The sequence below is a fragment of the Triticum urartu genome, chromosome 2A (assembly GCF_056163025.1).
Source record: "Triticum urartu cultivar PI428250 chromosome 2A, HENAU_Tu73, whole genome shotgun sequence".
NCBI lineage: Eukaryota > Viridiplantae > Streptophyta > Magnoliopsida > Poales > Poaceae > Triticum > Triticum urartu.
Window position 1 is genome coordinate 89738260 of NC_141874.1, and position 19967 is coordinate 89758226.

The 19967-nt window shown below is 46.5% G+C and overlaps 2 protein-coding genes across 3 annotated transcripts; one reads left to right on the forward strand and one right to left on the reverse strand.

Annotated features, from left to right (window-relative positions):
- Positions 1-10145: 10145 nt before the first annotated feature.
- On the forward strand, positions 10146-12624 carry LOC125535901 (uncharacterized). 2 transcript variants are annotated; one of them, XM_048698972.2, is made up of 5 exons: positions 10154-10916; positions 11024-11174; positions 11275-11618; positions 11732-11801; positions 12241-12624. In XM_048698972.2, exons 1-5 carry the CDS (start codon positions 10675-10677, stop codon positions 12250-12252), a joined length of 819 nt encoding a protein of 272 aa, XP_048554929.2. In that variant the 5' UTR covers positions 10154-10674; the 3' UTR covers positions 12253-12624. The 2 variants fall into 2 exon arrangements, with proteins under 2 accessions (XP_087399384.1, XP_048554929.2); XM_087543258.1 differs by having other exon boundaries at positions 10146-11174.
- Positions 12625-12823: 199 nt separating this feature from the next.
- Positions 12824-15540, reverse strand: LOC125535900 (beta-glucosidase 26). The gene is made up of 10 exons (XM_048698971.2): positions 15149-15540; positions 14958-15033; positions 14755-14826; positions 14575-14662; positions 14235-14478; positions 14018-14133; positions 13706-13923; positions 13589-13620; positions 13369-13471; positions 12824-13261 (listed from the first exon to the last, which is right to left on the reverse strand). Exons 1-10 carry the CDS (start codon positions 15446-15448, stop codon positions 12981-12983), a joined length of 1530 nt encoding a protein of 509 aa, XP_048554928.2. The 5' UTR covers positions 15449-15540; the 3' UTR covers positions 12824-12980.
- Positions 15541-19967: the final 4427 nt, after the last annotated feature.

Genomic DNA, 19967 nt, shown 5'->3' on the forward strand with positions numbered 1-19967 from the left:
ATAAAGGGAACAATGTATGTTGTTATGCTGTTTGACCGATAAAGATCTTTGTAGAATATGTAGGAACCAATATGAGCATCCAAGTTCCGCTATTGGTTATTGACTGAAGACGTGTCTCGGTCATATCTACATAGTTCTCGAACCCGCAAAGTCTGCATGCTTAAAGTTTTGTGGCAATCGATATTATGAGTTTTTGTGTTTTGATGTACCGAAGGTAGTTCGGAGTCCCGGATATGATCACGGACATGACGAGGAGTCTCGAAATGGTCGAGACGTAAAGATCGATATATTGGATGACTATGTTCAGACATCGAAAGTGTTTCGGGAGGTTTCAAACATTTACCGGAGTACCGGGGGTTACCAGAACCCCCCGGGGAGTATATTGGGCCTAATGGGCCTTAGTGGGAGAAGAGGAGGGGCGGCCAAGGGCAGCCGCGCGCCCCCTCCCCCTCTAGTCCGAATTGGACAAGGAGGGGGGCTCCTTTCCTTCTCTTCCCCTCTCCCTTCCTTCTCCTCTCATACTCCAACTAGGAAAAGAGGGGGAGTAGGACCCCCCTGGCGCGCCCTCCTCCTTGGCCGGCCGCCTCCTCCCTAGCTCCTTTATATACGGGGGCAGGGGGCACCCCATAGACACAATAATTGATCTTTTGATCTCTTAGCCGTGTGCGGTGCCCGCCTCCATCATAATCCACCTCGGTCATATCGTAGCAGTTCTTAGGCGAAGCTCTGCGTCGGTAGCTTCATCAAAATCGTCACCACGCCGTCGTGCTGACGAAACTCTTCTCCAAGCTCTACTGGATCGTGAGTTCGCAGGACGTCACCGAGCTGAACATGTGCTGAACGTGGAGGTGTCGTACGTTCGGTACCGAGGATCGGTCGATCGTGAAGACGTACGACTACATCAACCGCGTTGTTATAACGCTTTCGCTTAACGGTCTATGAGGGTACGTGGACAACACTCTCCCCTCTCGTTGCTATGCATCACCATGATCTTGCGAGTGCGTAGGATTTTTTTTTAAAATTACTACATTCCCCAACAGTGACAAGTTATTTACAAGGAATATATGCACTACACTTAGGACTAATAAAAAGAATTGGCTATGAGACAAAGTGGCCATATGGCATGACTGTTGGAAATATACTCTAGAGGCAATAACAAATTAGTTATTATTATATTTCCTTGTTCATGATAATCGTTTATTATCCATGCTATAATTGTATTGATAGAAAACTCAGATACATGTGTGGATACATAGACAACACCATGTCCCTAGTAAGCCTCTAGTTGACTAGCTTGTTGATCAATAGATGGTTACGGTTTCCTGACCATGGACATTGGATGTCGTTGATAACGAGATCACATCATTAGGAGAATCATGTGATGGACAAGACCCAATCCTAAGCCTCGCACAAAGATCGTGTAGTTCGTTTGCTAAAGCTTTTCTAATGTCAAGTATCATTTCCTTAGACCATGAGATTGTGCAACTCCTGTATACCGTAGGAATACTTTGGGTGTGCCAAACGTCACAACGTAACTGCGTGGCTATAAAGGTACACTGGGATTTGTCACTCCGTGTGATGGAGAGGTATCTCTGGGCCCACTCGGTAGGACATCATCATATGTGCAATGTGACCAAGGAGTTGATCACGGGATGATGTGTTACGGAATGAGTAAAGAGACTTGCCGGTAACGAGATTGAACAAGGTATCGGATACCGACGATCAAATCTCGGGCAAGTACAGTACCGCTAGACAAAGGGAATTGAATATGGGATTGATTAAATCCTCGACATCGTGGTTCATCCGATGAGATCATCGTGGAACATGTGGGAGCCAACATGGGTATCCAGATCCCGCTGTTGGTTATTGGCCGGAGAGGTGTCTTGGTCATGTCTACATGGTTTCCGAACCCGTAGGGTCTACACACTTAAGGTTCGGTGACGCTAGGGTTATAGGGAAAGTATGTACGCGGTTACCGAATGTTGTTCGGAGTCCCGGATGAGATCTCCGACATTACGAGGAGTTCTGGAATGGTCCGGAGGTAAATATTGATATATTGGACTAAGGGTTTTTGAGTCCAGGAGTGTTCCGGAGGTACCGGGTGATGACCAGCATGACCGAAAGGTGTTTCGGGAGCCCCGGCAAGTGTTGGGGGGCTTCATGGGCCAAGGGAAGGGGGCAAACCAGCCCACTAAGGGGCTGTGCGCCCCCCTCACCTATTCCCACGTAACCAGGGGGTTTGGGGCGCCCCATCTAGGGTTCCCACCTCCTGGCTTGGGGGCCAAGTCACCCAAGGGGGAGATCCCATCTGCCCTGGCCCCGCCCCCCTAGGGGAAACCCTAGGGCGCCTCACCCTCCCCCTTGCCCCTATATATAGTGGAGGTTTTGGGGCTGCCCAAGACACGAGATGAACTCTCCCAAGGCGCAGCCCTACCTCTCTCCTCCTCGTCTCTCGTAGTGCTTGGCGAAGCCCTGCTAGAGTTCCACGCTCCTCCACCACCACCATGCCGTCGTGCTGCTGCTGGACGGAGTCTTCCCCAACCTCTCCTTCTCCCCTTGCTGGATCAAGGCGTGGGAGACGTCACCGGGCTGCATGTGTGTTGAACACGGAGGTGCCGTCCGTTCGGCACTAGGATCATCGGTGATTTGGATCACGACGAGTACGACTCCATCAACCCCGTTCACTTGAACGCTTCCGCTTAGTGATCTACAAGGGTATGTAGATGCACTCTCCTTCCCCTCGTTGCTAGATTACTCCATAGATTGATCTTGGTGATGCGTAGAATTTTTTTGAATTTCTGCTACGTTCCCCAACAGTGGCATCGTGAGCTAGGTCTATGCGTAGTTTCTATGCACGAGTAGAACACAAAGCAGTTGTGGGCGTCGATATTGTCAATTATCTTGCCGTTACTAGTCTTATCTTGATTCGGCGACATTGTGGGATGAAGCGGCCCGGACCAACCTTACACGTACGCTTACGTGAGACCGGTTTCACCGACTGACATGCACTAGTTGCATAAGGTGGCTGGCGGGTGTCTGTCTCTCCCACTTTAGTCGGATCGGATTCGATGAACAGGGTCCTTATGAAGGGTAAATAGAAATTGGCAATTCACGTTGTGGTTTTGGCGTAGGTAAAAAACGTTCTTGCTAGCAACCTATAGCAGCCACGTAAAAACTTGCAACAACAATTAGAGGACGTCTAACTTGTTTTTGCAGCAAGTGTTTTGTGATGTGATATGGCCAAAGGATGTGATGAATGATATATGTGATGTATGAGATGATCATGTTCTTGTAATAGGAATCACGACTTGCATGTTGATGAGTATGACAACCGGCAGGAGCCATAGGAGTTGTCTTAATTTATTTATGACCTGCGTGTCAACATAAATGTCATGTAATTACTTTACTTTATTGCTAACCGTTAGCTGTAGTAGTAGAAGTAATAGTTGGCGAGACAACTTCATGAAGACACGATGATGGAGATCATGATGATGGAGATCATGGTGTCATGCCGGTGACGATGATGATCATGGAGCCCCAAAGATGGAGATCAAAAGGAGCAAAATGATATTGGCCATATCATGTCACTATTTGATTGCATGTGATGTTTATCATGTTTTACATCTTATTTGTTTAGAATGACGGTAGCTTAAATAAGATGATCCCTCACTAAAATTTCAAGAAAAGTGTTCCCCCTAACTGTGCACCGTTATGAAGGTTCGTCGTTTTGAAGCACCACGTGATGATCGGGTGTGATAGATTCTTACGTTCGAATACAACGGGTGTTGACGAGCCTAGCATGTACAGACATGGCCTCGGAACACATGCGGAACACTTAGGTTAACTTAACGAGCCTAGCATGTACAGACATGGCCTCGGAACACGGAGGACCGAAAGGTCAAACATGAGTCGTATAGAAGATGCGATCAACATGAGATGTTCACCGATGATGACTAGTCCGTCTCACGTGATGATCGGACACGGCCTAGTTGATTCGGATCATGTATCACTTAGATGACTAGAGGAATGTCTATCTGAGTGGGAGTTCATGAAATAATCAGATGAACTCAATTATCATGAACATAGTCAAAAGGACTTTGCAAATTATGTCATAGCTTACGCTTTAGTTCTACTATTTTAGATGCGTTCCTAGAGAAAATTTAGTTGAAAGTTAATAGTAGCAATTATGCAGACTGGGTCCGCATACTGAGGATTGTCCTCATTGCTGCGCAGAAGGATTATGTCCTTAATGCACCGCTCAGTGAGCTGAACCTCGAACGTCAGTTGTAGATGTTGCGAACATCTGACATACACGTTTTGATGACTACATGATAGTTCAGTGCGTAATGCTAAATGGTTTAGAATTGAGGCACTAAAGACGTTTTTGAAACATCGCAGAACATATGAGATGTTTCAAGGACTGAAATTGGGATTTCAGGCTAGTGCCCACGTCAAGAGTATGAGACCTCTGACAAGTTTCCTAAGCCTGCAAACTAAGGAGAAAAGCTCAATCGTTGAGCATGGGCTCAGATTGTATGAGTACAACAATCGCTTGAATCGAGTGGGAGTTGATCTTCCAGATGAGATAGTGATGGTTCTCCAAAGTCACTGTCACCAAGCTACTGGAGCTTCGTGATGAACTACAACATATCAGGGATAGATATGATCCTTGAGCTATTCGCGACACCGCGAAAGTAGAAATCAAAAGGGAGCATCAATTGTTGATGGTTAGTAGAACCACTAAGTTTCAAGAAGGGCAAGGGCAAGAAAGGGATACTTCATGAAACAACAAATCAGTTGCTGCTCTAGTGAAGAAACCCAAAGTTGAACCCAAACCCGAGACTAAGTGCTTCTGTAATAAGGGGAACGGTCACTGAAGCAGAACCACCCTGGATACTTGGTAGATGAGAAGGCTGGCAAGGTTGAAAGAAGTATGTATTGGACATACATTATATTAAATGTGTACTTTACTAGTACTCCTAGTAGCAGCAGGGTATAAGATACCGATTCGGTTGCTAAGTGTTAGTAACTTGAAATAAAAGACTACAGAATAAACGGAGACTAGCCAAAGGTGAGATGACGATGTGTGTTGGAAGAGTTTCCAAGGTTGATGTGATCAAACATCGCACGCTCCTTCTACCATCGGGATTGGTGTTAAACCTAAATAATTGTTATTTGGTGTTTGCGTTGAGCATAGACATGATTGGATTATGTCTATCGCAATACGGTTGTTCATTTAAGGAGAATAATGGTTGCTCTGTTTATTTGAATAATACCTTCAATGGTCTTGCGCCTAAAATGAATGGTTTATTGAATCCCGATCGTAGTGATACACATGTTCATGCCAAAAGATATAAGATAGTAATGATATTACCACATACTTATGGCACTGCAATTTGAGTCATATTGGTATAAAACGCATGAAAAAGCTCCATGTTGATGGATCTTTGGACTCACTTGATTTTGAATCACTTGAGACATGCAAATCATACCACATGGGCAAGATGACTGAAATGCCTCGTTTTCAGTAAGATGGAACAAGAAAACAACTTGTTGGAAGTAATACATCTTGATGTATACAGTCCAATGAGTGCTGAGGCATGTAGTGGATATCGTTATGTTCTTACTTCACAGAGTCTGAAATATTGAAAGGTTCAAGTAATTTCAGGGTGAAGTTGAAAGATCGTCATGACAAGAGGATGAAATATCTATGATATGATCATAGAGATGAATATCTGAATTACGAGTTTGGCACAGAATTAAGACATTGTGGAAATGATTTCACAACTGATACAGCCTGGAACACCATAGTGTGATGGTGTGTCTGAACGTCATAACTGCACCCTATTGGATATGATGCATACCATGATGTCTCTTATCGAATTACCACTATAGTTTATGGGTTTGGGCATTAGAGACAACCATATTCACTTTAAATAGGGCACCACGCAATTCCGTTTGAGTCGACACCGTATGAACTATGGTTCAGAGAAACCTAAGCTGTCGTTTCTTAAAAGTTTGGGGCTGCGACGCTTATGTGAAAAAGTTTCAGGCTGATAAGCTCGAACCCAAAACGGATAAATGCATCTTCATAGGACACCCAAAACAGTTGGGTATACCTCCTGTCTCAGATCCGAAAGCAATAGGGATTGTTTCTGGAATCGGGTCCTTTCTCGAGGAAAAGTTTCTCTCGAAAGAATTGAGTGGGAGGATGGTGGAGACTTGATGAGGTTATTGAACTGTCACTTCAAATAGTGTATAGCAGGGCACAAGGAGTTGTTCCTGTGGCACCTACACCAATTGAAGTGGAAGCTTATGATAGTGATCATGAAACTTCGGATCAAGTCACTACCAAAATCTCGTAGGACGACAAGGATGCGTACTACTTCAGAGTGGTACGTAATCCTGTCTTGGAAGTCATGTTGCTAGACAACAATGAACCTACGAGCTATGGAGAAGCGATGGTGGGCCCAGATTCCGAAAATTGGCTCGAGGCCATAAAATCCGAGAGAACATCCATGTATGAAAACAAAGTGTAGACTTTGGAAGAACTACTTGATGGTCGTAAGGCTGTTAGGTACATGTGGATTTTAAAAGAAAGACGGACAATGATGGTAAGTATCACCATTAAGAAAGCTCGACTTGTCGTTAAGATGTTTTTCAACAAGTTCAAGGAGTTGACTACGATGAGACTTTCTCACTCGTAGCGATGCTAAGAGTCTGTTGGAATTAGCAGGTACTGCATTATTTATGAAATCTTGCAGATAGGATGTCAAAATATTGTTTCCTTGATGATTTTCTTGAGGAAAGGTTGTATGTGATACAACCAGAAGATTTTGTCGATCCTGAAAGATGCTAACAAGTATGCAAAGCTCCAGCAATCCTTCAAAGGACTGGAGTAAGCATCTCAGAGTCGGAATATACACTTTGATGGAGTAATCAAAGTTTATGGGTTTATACAAAGTTTGCTAGAAACTTGTATTTACAATAAAGTGAGTGGGAGCACTACGACATTTCTGATAAGTATATGTGGATGACATATTGTTGATCCGAAATGATGTAGAATTTCTGGAAAGCATATAGGGTTATTTGAAAAGGTGTTTTTCAATGGAAAACCTGGATTAGGCTACTTGAACATTGAGCATCAAGATCTATAAGGATAGATCAAAAACGCTTAATGGTACTTTCAAATGAGCACATACCTTGACATGATCTTGAAGGTGTTCAAGATGGATCAGCCAAAGAAGGAGTTCTTGCCTGAGTTGTAAGGTATGAAGTTAAGAGTTAAAGCTCGACCACGGCAGAAGAAAGAGGAAGGACGAAGGTCGTCCCCTATGCTCTTGTCATGGGCTCTATACGATATGCCATGCTGAGTACCACACCTGATGTGTGCCTTGCCACATGTCTGGCAAGAGGGTACAAAGGTGATCTAGGAGTAGATCACCAGATAGCGGTCAAAATTATCCTTAAAGGAATAAGGATATGTTTCTCAGTTATGGAGGTGATAAAGAGTTCGACATAAAGAGTTACGTCGATGCAAGCTTAAAACCTATCCGGATAGCTCTGAGTAGAGATACCGGATACGCATAATGGAGCAACAATTTATAATAGCTCCAAGTAGAACAGTTATTTGAAATGGCTCCAAATATAGCGTAGAGATTTGCGAAGTACGTACGGATCTGAATGTTGCAGACCCGTTGACTAAAACCTCTCTCACAAGCAACATGATCAAACCCAGAACTCATTGAGTGTTAATCACATAGTGATGTGAACTAGATTATTGACTCTAGTAAACTCTTTGGATGTTGGTCACATGGCGATGTGACCTGTGAGTGTTAATCACATGACGATGTGAACTAGATTATTGACTCTAGTGCAAGTGGGACACAAGTCGGCGATTCAAGCCAAGAGTGCGGGCACCTTAAGAGCGGTCAAAGCACCTAGAAGGACACTTCACACCCGATTTGACACAACTAGACTAGAAACACTGTTGGAAATATGCTCTAGAGGCAATAACAAATTAGTTATTATTATATTTCCTTGTTCATGATAATCGTTTATTATCCATGCTATAATTGTATTGATAGGAAACTCAGATACATGTGTGGATACATAGACAACACCATGTCCCTAGTAAGCCTCTAGTTGACTAGCTCGTTGATCAATAGATGGTTACGGTTTCCTGACCATGGACATTGGATGTCGTTGATAACGGGATCACATCATTAGGAGAATCATGTGATGGACAAGACCCAATCCTAAGCCTAGCACAAAGATCGTGTAGTTCGTATGCTAAAGCTTTTCTAATGTCAAGTATCATTTCCTTAGACCATGAGATTGTGCAACTCCCGGATACCGTAGGAATGCTTTGGGTGTGCCAAACGTCACAACGTAACTGGGTGGCTATAAAGGTACACTACGGGTATCTCCAAAAGTGTCTGTTGGGTTGGCATGAATCGAGACTGGGATTTGTCACTCCGCGTGACGGAGAGGTATCTCTGGGCACACTCGGTAGGACATCATCATATGCGCAATGTGACCAAGGAGTTGATCACGGGATGATGTGTTACGGAATGAGTAAAGAGACTTGCCGGTAACGAGATTGAACAAGGTATCGGATACCGACGATCGAATCTCGGGCAAGTACAATACCGCTAGACAAAGGGAATTGAATACAGGATTGATTAAATCCTCGACATCGTGGTTCATCCGATGAGATCATCATGGAACATGTGGGAGCCAACATGGGTATCCAGATCCCGCTGTTGGTTATTGGCCGGAGAGGTGTCTCGATCATGTCTACATGGTTCCCGAACCCGCAGGGTCTACACACTTAAGGTTCGGTGACGCTAGGGTTATAGGGAAAGTATGTACGCGGTTACCGAATGTTGTTCGGAGTCCCGGATGAGATCTCCGACATTACGAGGAGTTCTGGAATGGTCCGGAGGTAAATATTGATATATTGGACTAAGGGTTTTTGAGTCCAGGAGTGTTCCGGAGGTACCGGGTGATGACCAGCATGACCGAAAGGTGTTTCGGGAGCCCCGACAAGTGTTGGGGGGCTTCATGGGCCAAGGGAAGGGGGCAAACCAGCCCACTAAGGGGCTGTGCGCCCCCCTCACCTATTCCCACGTAACCAGGGGGTTTGGGGCGCCCCATCTAGGGTTCCCACCTCCTGGCTTGGGGGCCAAGTCACCCAAGGGGGAGATCCCATCTGCCCTGGCCCCGCCCCCCTAGGGGAAACCCTAGGGCGCCTCACCCTCCCCCTTGCCCCTATATATAGTGGAGGTTTTGGGGCTGCCCAAGACACGAGATGAACTCTCCCAAGGCGCAGCCCTACCTCTCTCCTCCTCGTCTCTCGTAGTGCTTGGCGAAGCCCTGCTAGAGTTCCACGCTCCTCCACCACCACCATGCCGTCGTGCTGCTGCTGGACGGAGTCTTCCCCAACCTCTCCTTCTCCCCTTGCTGGATCAAGGCGTGGGAGACGTCACCGGGCTGCATGTGTGTTGAACACGGAGGTGCCGTCCGTTCGGCACTAGGATCATCGGTGATTTGGATCACGACGAGTACGACTCCATCAACCCCGTTCACTTGAACGCTTCCGCTTAGTGATCTACAAGGGTATGTAGATGCACTCTCCTTCCCCTCGTTGCTAGAGTACTCCATAGATTGATCTTGGTGATGCGTAGAATTTTTTGAATTTCTGCTACGTTCCCCAACAATGACCGTTCTATTCATCTGTACCACATGAAAAACCTATTTGTAGGAAGGAAGGAGCCAATGCAAGTGTGGTTTATGAACTTTTAGGTACACAGAGAGGGAGATGAGATATTCATAAATTAAATAAAAAATCTCACCCACGATTCTAAATGAAATTATGAGAATCTCTCTTGAAAAATCGAATCATGATCCATGTGTTGTGGACTTATGCATGAAAATCGAAGTGGCGGAGGTATGTGAAGGCTAGGGGGGCGTCACCAACCGCCATCCCCACATGTATATATTTTACTTAAATCTTAGCTTGGAGCTAAAATTACAAGATCATGACAAATCGTGAGGAGCCGTAATCGCCTCAACAAGATTCCTTATCAACATGTTCTCTAAACCGAATATTTTCATAGCTTAAAATCAACACAAATGTTCCTAATAGTAGTAATGGCGGGGAGGTCCCCATTCCTAGGACAACCGCATTCCTGGAATCCTCGATCTTCTGCCTCAGACCTACTGCTACAACATGCCAATCTTACACACTCGTTGATAAGAACTCATGGAGTTTGGGTGCCAACAACAGGCACTAGTACTATTATACTCCCTCCGTGACTTAATATAAGAGCGTTTTTGACACCTAGTACGGAGTTACTCCCTCCGTTCATAAATATAAAATATTGTTTCCTACTCTTTTTCTGAATTAGATGTATATATAAACATATTTTAGTTTGTTTGTCCACTTATTTCAGTTCGTATGCAGTTCATATTGAAATATCCAACATCTTATATTTATGAACCGAGGGATTACATTTTAAGACGGATACTTACAAAAAATGATAGGCAAATGAAAGTTATGCAACAGAAAGAGTTGCCATGGCCAGCGGCTACCCCGCATGTCAGCCTCCCTGAACCCCCGCCGCGCCGCACGCCTCCCTACACGGGCGCTACACGCTTTGAAATTTCAAAATGGCACCGCTACTGCTACCATCCTCCCCCAAAACTTCTCAACAATTCCCCAACAAAATCCAGCACCGCCACTGCCTCCTCTCCCACATCACCACGGCCTGCCCCCTTGCCGGCGACATGAGAGCGGCCCCCGCCACCGCGTCCCGCGCCGCGGCCTTCCCCACCCCCGCCGACGTCGCCCTCGCCGGCGCGCTGCTCTGCCTCGCCGACTCCCCGCCCGCGCCGCTCCTCCCCACCCTCAGGTAACCGCGAATCCGCCGTACCGCTGCTGGTTTCTGGTTTCTGCCCGCACCCGCTTCCCGTTCCGCGCGGGGCGCTCACCGCCGCGTGCGCGTCTCCGCAATTGCAGCGACGAGCTCCCCTCCTACTCCGGCTCCTCCTCCTCCTACTCCGTCACCTCGGCGAGGTCGTGCGTGTCCGACGCGGCGCGCCGCAGCCGCCCCATCGACCCCCTCCGCGTGCTCGCCGTCATCGCCTCCCTCCGCCGCGTCGACCCCAAGGTAACCAACCTCCTCGCCTGCTAGTTCGCGGTTTGTCCGTCGTGCCTGTCTTCTGTGGCGATGCGCAGCGCTGATCGATGGTTCTGGTCGGTGGCTCTAGGTGCTGGCGCAGGCGACCAGCAAGCTGTTCCAGGGCGAGCCGGCGAAGAGGCGGAAGGGAATTTGGATCGAGATCAGCAACTGCGAGGAGGGGGAGGAGAGCGAGAGGGGCAGCGTGGTGGCCAGCGAGGGGAGCACCATCACGGGAGCCGCGTCCTCCCGGTCCACGGCCACGTCGGGGAGATGCCGCCGACCTCCGCTGGCGAGCGGTGGTGGTGACGCTCTGCTGCGGAGAGCGGACTCGATCATGAAGTGGCTCTCACGGCCGAAGGCTGGGCCGGCCACGGAGACGGCCATCCGCGCCGCCGTCGGCGACAACGCTGTGACCAGCAAGGCTCTGCGCTGGTGAGTAGGACACTTCCTCCAATCCAGCTATCATCTCTGAAGATGTTCTGAAATTTGTTGCCTGACTGACCCATCTCTGTTTGTCCGTGCGTCTCTCTGTTCGGAATTCGCAGGTTGCTGAAGCAGAAGAGAGGGTTGCGTCGTGCAGGCACTGGTGGCCGCCCGGATCCGTATGTGTACATGGTACGTGAAATTTATGCCACACAGTTTGCGTTGGAATGGAAATGTGGATTTCAAAATATACTATGTATGTTTGGATGATGATTGCTCAAGGTAGCTGAATAAAACTTGCAATCAGTATAACTCACTGTTACTTATTGGAGTAGTAATTTCCAGTTACCCAGTAGAGAGTAAGTGGAATCTGAAAGCAATGTTAAATCTGATTAACTTGTCCTAGTTCCACTCACAGCCTCAGTTCTATAATCCTGGAAGCCCCATTAGTTGAACCCTGAACACTGCAAATTTTGTGGCAACCTTGATGTCTGACGATCAACTTGGTAGCCCAGATCCTTAAGTAATTATTTTGATCACATTCTGAGACTTTCTAACTTAGCTGCATGCATACTGTACTTACCAATTCCCAGGCTTCTCATGTATACTGATTGTTTCTATGAATTTTCAGATTGCAGGCTGAAATGGTGAAGTTAAGTAAGCCGTGTTATAGCGAAGGAGTTGGCACCTATATATATCTACTGGAAAGGTCAAGTTAGCTTTTGAAGAGTATTTAGTAATTTCTGGCACCTGCTGTTTAATCGATCCAGTTTTGCCTAGCCTCCCCGCAGATAAGAAATATAGGATAGGAATAGATATTTACTTATTCGCAATAGCTTGCAAAGCACTGGTGAAAAGCTCTTGGATAGAAAGATAAATGGGTAGTCGTATAGATAGCAGTTTCATGATCATGAAGTCATTATTCATGTATGTTGAGAATCAGTATAATCCTTGCAAGAAGCACGAGAAATAATTGATACTGTTGGAATCAGTATAATAAAATATGTTGAGTTCAGTTTTGGGGTACTGGTTTGCAGCGAATTGCTCATCTGGCTTTCCTCTGTGAGGTCATGCGTATGCTGTTGAAATTGTCTCATTTGATATTATGATATTCAGTTATTTCATGTGCTTCAGTTTACCTAAACTGATCTGCTTGTGGTGTTTTGACTCTTGGGAAACAAGACTTAGAAGACATGTCTTTGCTTCCCACTGTATTATATATAAGGGCGGGCAAAGCCACAATCTCAATGGCCTTTTATTTTAAGTTTCTTAAAAGTCTGAGGTGCTATGATAAACATACACTACGTTATGATTTTATTCTGAAAGCTGGAGCAAGTGAGCAACTGATCCTCCCTGATCCTGTTTGCAATCCTAGCTCCTCTTCTTCTCAGAGAGCATGTTCTTGAACCACAAGGCTGAGTCCTTGGGGTACCTCTTCAGAGTATTGAAGTCCACGTAGACAATGCCGAAACGGGCAGTGTAGCCGAGTCTCCACTCGAAGTTGTCAAGCAGAGACCAAGCAAAGTATCCAACCACTCGGGCGCCATTGTCTATCGCCTTCTTGAGCTCGGTTATGTAGTCTCTGTAGTACCGGATCCTGATTGTGTCGTGAACACCGTCAGCGATGCTGACGTTGCCCGGCTGGTCCATTCCTGTCAGATCATAACATTGATCATTCGTTTCCTTGTCAGTGAGAACACCTAAGTTTCAATTTGTTGTTTAATTGGAAGAAACAGTTATCATTTGAGATCATCAGTACCGTTTTCAGAAAGTATCATCATAGGATTTCCATATCTTTCTTTAACATAGGTCACAGCCTTGTTCATTCCCCATGGCACAATGTAAAGCCAGTCGGAGTTTGCCTGCATAGATTCAACCAATTTACAGTTACAAAAATTCCTCAGAGGCTCTGCACTACTCCATGTACGGAGTACTACAGTATACTCATACTACACAAGATAAACCTAAAACGCACTTACACGAGGTCCAATAGGCACACCATTTCGTTCATCTGCAAAGGCACACACACATCATGAGGATCTGAAAAATGTAAAGTATACAGCAGAAGGATTTGGAGTGAAGGGGCAAGATCTCACAGACAAATCCAACATGCCAATCATCCTGGTAACTGACCGGCGTCTGGTTCCACGCCCCAGGGTCCTTCATGTAGTAAGAAGTGTATTGGTTGATACCAACATAGTCAATGGAGCCTTTCACCATCCTGGCCTCGTCGGCACTGAAGCCCGGCAACCTGTTCCCGACAATCTTGAGCATCGACGATGGATAGCATCCATTGGTTATGGGGTCAAGGAACCTGCAAACGAAGTAGTGACAGTTGGTGGGTAGACCCTGTGTTGCAACCTGAACTTCTGAAGGAAAAAAATTATCCTGGGTGAAATGGGTTTTACCATCCAATGTGGAAGTCCCTTGCCCTCTGCGCCGCAGCTTGATCCGCATTGCTGTCGCTGTGAGGTTCGTACCACACGAAATCCAAGAGAATTCCAATCCTCCCCTTTTGGTGAGGCTGTTAAATAAATAGAATGAACACAGTTCAAATTCACTCCTGGGCACTCCCACTGAATCTATGGGCATTCAAGTGAAAAGTGACTTGAAGGTTAAGTCTACCTGATACTTCTCACGGTATAGCTGCACCGCTGCGGCGTGCGAAAGGATGATATTGTGCGTGGCAATGTACGGCTCCGTCCTGGAGTCGCCTCCTGCAGGGCACTTGGTGCACCTCCCCGGCGCATGGAGGCCATTGTCGTACCCCAGCGCGGCGACGACCCTCGGCTCGTTGAAGGTGAACCAGTTCTTCACCCTGTCTCCGAACACCTTGAAGCAGAACTCGGCATAGTCCGCAAACGCGCCCCTTTTATATACAAAAAAGAAGCAAACTGCATCAAAGACATGCTCACATTCAGCTCTGAAATGTGGAAACCACTGTCTGAAATGCTGAAATGCTTACACAATCTTTGGGCTCAGCCAGCCTAGGTACTGCTGGTGGAGCGCCAGCGGGAGGTCATAGTGGTAGAGGTTTGCATACGGGGCGATGCCTAATCCACCATTATATACAAGGTTTAATTAGCTCAGAAGTCCGGGCCCTGATGCCGAGAGCTGCTTGCCTAGGTGCAGAAAATTCAGTTACCTTGCTGGAGCATGTAGTCTATGAGCCTGTTGTAGTAGTCCACTCCTTCTTGGTTCACCTTCCCAGTCCCATCTACAATTTTATCATACACAACTCTACATCAGAAACTACATTTGATCCAGGGGAAAAAAATTTGGATCGAAAATTAGCAAAGTGCTTTAGTTGGAGGGATCAGGAGTTCAGGACACACATGTCACATATACCTGGGAAAATCCTGGACCAGGAGATCGAGAACCGGTACGCGTCGAATCCCATGTCCTTCATTATGCCCACATCCTCCTACACACACCTCAGAATGAAGACCTCTGTGAAACATGAGGACACCACCAAGAAACACCAGAAGAGAAAACACATAGCAGTCAGGAGGATTGTTCATTCAGTATAATACACACACCTTGTACCTATGGTACTCGTCGACCGTCACGTCGGCGGAGCCATTGCCGGCGATGGTCCCCGGTATGGCCGCGAAGGCGTCCCAGATGCTGGGCCCGCGCCCGCCCTGCCTCGCCATGCCCTCCACCTGGTACGCCGACGCGGCCGTCCCGAACACGAACCCCGCCGGGAAGCCCTGCCGGCTCAGCCCGCCGGTGTTGCGGATCTCCGGGTTGGGCCCGTCGCATTGCGCCAGCGGCAGCAGGTGAGCGGCCACTACCGCTAGCACTACCACCAGCAGCAGTGCCGCGGAGGTCCTCATGTCTGCCCGTGCACCGAGGAAGGAGGAAGGAGGGAGGAAGGACGGCGACACGAGCCCTGCCTTCCGGGCTTTATAAAGGAAGGAGGCTCCTGCTGGATTACTGACTGGTTGTCTTCGCTGCACTGCATCGCACCTTTCGTGCAGCTCGGTTCGAAGCAAAGGTTGTCACGATCGCAATCCGCATCTTGGTATCTTGGTCACGGTTCTGATGGACCGCCTCGACTATGATGCGACGTGGCCTTGATGCTGACACGTTCCCAGGTGTTACTATCAGTGGTACGTAAATGCCATTCTCCAAGGCTCCAAGCCACTGAACGCAACGGCGACGGTGACAGGTTGCAAGGTGCAAGCATATATAGTACGGTAAGGCAAGGGAGTGAATGTGTGTAGGGCACGCGCTACACTTGGAGCATGCCTGCCGTGCTAGCTTTGGTGGTGTATAGTTACTCCTGGTTCAGCTGGTTTGGTGGCTAGAGTACAAGAGTACGTACACGGTGCCTACCTAGTACCTACGCACACGCATGGCCGGATGTGTGACTCGTTGGACTTGAACTGCGCTACGCAACAATTTTCGTGTGGGAGATAATCAGATAAGATGGGATGGATTAGCACACGTACCTAGGCCGGGGCGGTATGGGCGCCACGACAGGGGAAGAGAAGATAACGTGCGCACCGACGGGTGCGTTCTCCGGTGGAATGGTGGTCTCTTGCGCGACCACCGGCACCGCCGACGCGTGCAAGCTTCCTGGGGCCTCCCCCCCTAATAAACCCTTTCGTTTCCCCGGGGCCGTGCTGCCGTGCGACGGCAACGGGGGCACGAGGCGTGTGCGTGGTGAGCCGCTCGCGGTTGCTCGCACGGCGTCGCGGCCGGCCGGCCGGGTTTCCTGTCGTCGGTTTTGCCAGGCTTCGCGGCGCGGGCGCTGGCAGGGCACCGACGCCCGTGGGTGCGAACGTACGCCTCATCTCTCCGCCGGGATGCATTCGCTGCTGGGTGGAGAGATCTTCGTTGCACGCGCTGCTGGTTCGCTTGTCAGTGACGGGAGATGGGGTGAAAGGCCTCCGGCAGCGGCATGTGCGATGATGGGACACGATCCATCATGTTGGGTTTTGTTCGCAGAGGAAATTACGACTCACAAACCACCAACTATCGGTGCAGATGTTGCACAGAACGTCTACTTTACGGATTTGTTGCACAAAACACCACATATTTTTATTTTGAAAAAAAGGCCATCATGGCTGGTTTTATTAAATCACGAAACGTTTACATTGTCTACGAGCGTGCCGACAATAAAGTCAGAAGGCTCGTCCAACCAAGTAAGAGTAGGCTTATTACAAAAACCATAGTTAGCTAGCACATGAGCCGCTTGATTACATGAACGAAAACAATGCTTAAAACGACCTCCCAATTGCAGTACCTATGTCCACACATTTTGCAAATAGTGCCGCAGCTTCATCCCACCATCCTGCATGACCAGAACAAAAATTAATTACTTGAAGTGAATCTGATTCCGCTTTAATTTGATTGAAACCAAGAAAGTTGACAAAACATCACATATTGATGTAATTCGTTACAGCTAGGTCTAATTCATTGTTTAGATATGTTGATGTATTTTTTGATGAGTAGGTTCCCATGTAAGCGCGCATGTGGCAAAGAAACGAGCCACATCAGCTAGTAGGTCAAACTAGACCTAGGCATTCGTCGGAATGGGCTTTGTAAACCCCGACCTCAAAATCTCAAGCCTGAGCTCAGCCCACCCCGAAACACATGAACAATGTCTTTTTTATTAAAATAATAATTTTTGAGGTATCTAAAATATACATTATACCTATACTTCTCTAAAATAATAATTTATGTCTTGTTCGGGCTTATTTTGGGGCTTTCGGCCCCGGCTTCTGGCAGAAAAGCTGAGCCCGAGCCTGACCAAGATGTCGGGCTTTCAGGCCGGACTGTCCATGTCTGGGTCTAGGTCAAACCGAGGACTTACGATTGCGGTCTTAACTATTAGCTCTTTCAATTTTTTCGCTAAAAATTCAACATTTTCAAGAAACAATGCAAATAATCACACAAGTATCTAGTGCTATTTTGAAAGAACGCAACATCTTTAGACTTATGGTTTGTTTGATGTTGAAAATTGTATTTGTTTCATTCAAATTTAGGTTTACAATTTACTATTTTTGAAAAATATATATGAAAAACAACTACTAAACCATAAATACAATTTACCAGTTTATCAACCTTGGAATCACTTCAAACACACATCGTCACCTCGCCCATAACTAGTATCCGTTCATTTTGCAACTCTTATTTCGAGTTACAAATATTAGCAACTGAACCGGCATCAAATACCCTGGGGCTACTATGAACACTAGTAAAGTATACATCAATAACATGTATATCAAATATACCTTTGTTCACTTTACCATCCTTCTTATCCGCCAAGTTTTTGCGACAGTTCCGCTTCGAGTGACCATTTCCTTTGCAGTAGAAGCACTCAGTTTCAGACTTGGGTCCAACTTTGGGCTTCTTCCTGAGAGTAACAACTTGCTTCTCATTCTTCTTGAAGTTCTCTTTCTTTTCCTTGCCCATTTTCTTGAAACTAGTGGTCTTGTTAATCATCAACACCTGATGTTCTTTCTTGATTTCTACCTTCGCCAATTTCAGCATCGCGAAGAGCTTGGAATCATTTTCGTCATCCCTTGCATATTATAGTTCATCACAAAGTTCTAGTAACTTGGTGGTAGTGACTAGAGAACTCTGTCAATCACTATCTTATCTAGAAGATTAACTCCCACTTGATTCAAGCGATTGTAGTACCCACATATTTTGAGCACATGCTCAGTGGCTGAGATATTCTCCTTCATTTTATAGGCAAAGTACTTTGTCAGAGGTTTCATACCTCTAACATGGGCATGAGTCTGAAATATCATTTTCAGCTCTTGGAACATCTCATATGCTCCATGGTGTTCAAAACATTTTTGAAGTCTCGGTTCTAAGCCGTAAAGTATGGTGCACTAAACGATCAAGTAGTCATCATACCGAGCTTGTCAAACGTTCATAATGTCTGTATCTTCTCCTGCAATAGGTCTGTCACTTAGTGGTGCATCAAGGACATAATTCTTTTGTGCAACAATGAGGATAATCCTCAGGTCACGGACCCAGTCCGCATCATTGCTACTCTCATCTTTAAACTTAGTTTTCTCTAGGAACATATCAAAAATAAAATAGGGGAGCTATACGCGAGCTATTGATCTACAACATAGATATGCAAATACTATCAGGACTAAGTTCATGATAAATTAAGCTTAATTAATCATATTACTTAAGAACTCCCACTTAGATAGACATCCCTCGAGTCATCTAAATGATTACGTGATCCAAATCAACTAAACCATTTTCGATCATCACGTGAGATGGAGTAGTCTTCAATGGTGAACATCTATATGTTGATCATATCTACTATATGATTCACGTTCGACCTTTCGGTCTCCAGTGTTCCGAGACCATGTCTGTACATGTTAGGCTCGTCAAGTTTAACCCAAGTATTCCGCATGTGCAAAACTGTCTTGCACCCGTTATATGTGAACGTAGAGTCCATCACACCCGATCATCACGTGGTGTCTCAACACGACGAACTGTAGCAACGGTGCATACTCAGAGAGAATACTTTTACATTAAAATTTAGTGAAGGGGGATCATCTTATAATGCTACCGCCGTACGAAGCAAAATAAGATGCATAAAAGATAACATCACATGTAATCAAAATATGTGACATGATATGGCCGTCATCATCTTGTGCTTTTGATCTCATACAATAACGTATATCACATCATGTATTGACCATATCACATCACAACATGCCCTTCAAAAACAAGTTAGACGTAGTCTACTTTGTTGTCGCAAGTTTTACATGGCTGCTATTGGGGAACGTAGCATGCAATTTCAAAGAATTTCTATGATCACGCAAGATCTATCTAGGAGATGCATAGCAACGAGAGGGGGAGAGTGTGTCCACATATCGTCATAGACCGAAAGCGAAAGCTTTAGCTTAACGCGGTTGATGTAGTCGAACATCTTCTCGATTCAACCAATCAATCACCGAACATCCGGCACCTCCGAGTTCTGCACACGTTCAGCTCGATGACGTCCCTCGAACTCTTGATCCAACAAAGTGTCGAGGGAGAGTTCCGTCAGCACGACGGCGTGGTGACGGTGATGGTGAAGTGATCCGCGTAGGGCTTCGCCTAAGCACTACGTGAATATGACCGGAGGCGTAAACTGTGGAGGGGGGCGCCGCACACGGCTAAAAATGTTTGTTGTCTGTTCTAGCGGTGCCCCCCTTCATATATATAGGTTGGAGGGGAGGAGAGGCAGCCAAGGGGGCGCCCCAAGTAGGAGGAATCCTACTTGGGGTCCTCCCAATTCGGCCTCCCCCCTTTCCTATTCCTATTCGGAGTAGGAAGGGAAGAGGGGGAAGGGGGAATCCTATTCCCTTTTTCCTTTCCTCCTTCCCCTTTTTC

Coding starts and splice junctions, on each gene's coding strand:
- LOC125535901 (XM_087543258.1), top strand. CDS start 10,602: ATGTCAGCCTCCCTGAACCCCCGCCGCGCCGCACGCCTCCCTACACGG. Junction 11,175..11,274: donor TCCGCCGCGTCGACCCCAAG/GTAACCAACCTC, acceptor CGGTGGCTCTAG/GTGCTGGCGCAGGCGACCAG. Junction 11,619..11,731: donor ACCAGCAAGGCTCTGCGCTG/GTGAGTAGGACA, acceptor CGGAATTCGCAG/GTTGCTGAAGCAGAAGAGAG.
- LOC125535900 (XM_048698971.2), bottom strand. CDS start 15,448: ATGAGGACCTCCGCGGCACTGCTGCTGGTGGTAGTGCTAGCGGTAGTG. Junction 14,663..14,754: donor AGACTACATGCTCCAGCAAG/GTAACTGAATTT, acceptor ATGGTGGATTAG/GCATCGCCCCGTATGCAAAC. Junction 13,472..13,588: donor GTGTGCCTATTGGACCTCGT/GTAAGTGCGTTT, acceptor GAATCTATGCAG/GCAAACTCCGACTGGCTTTA.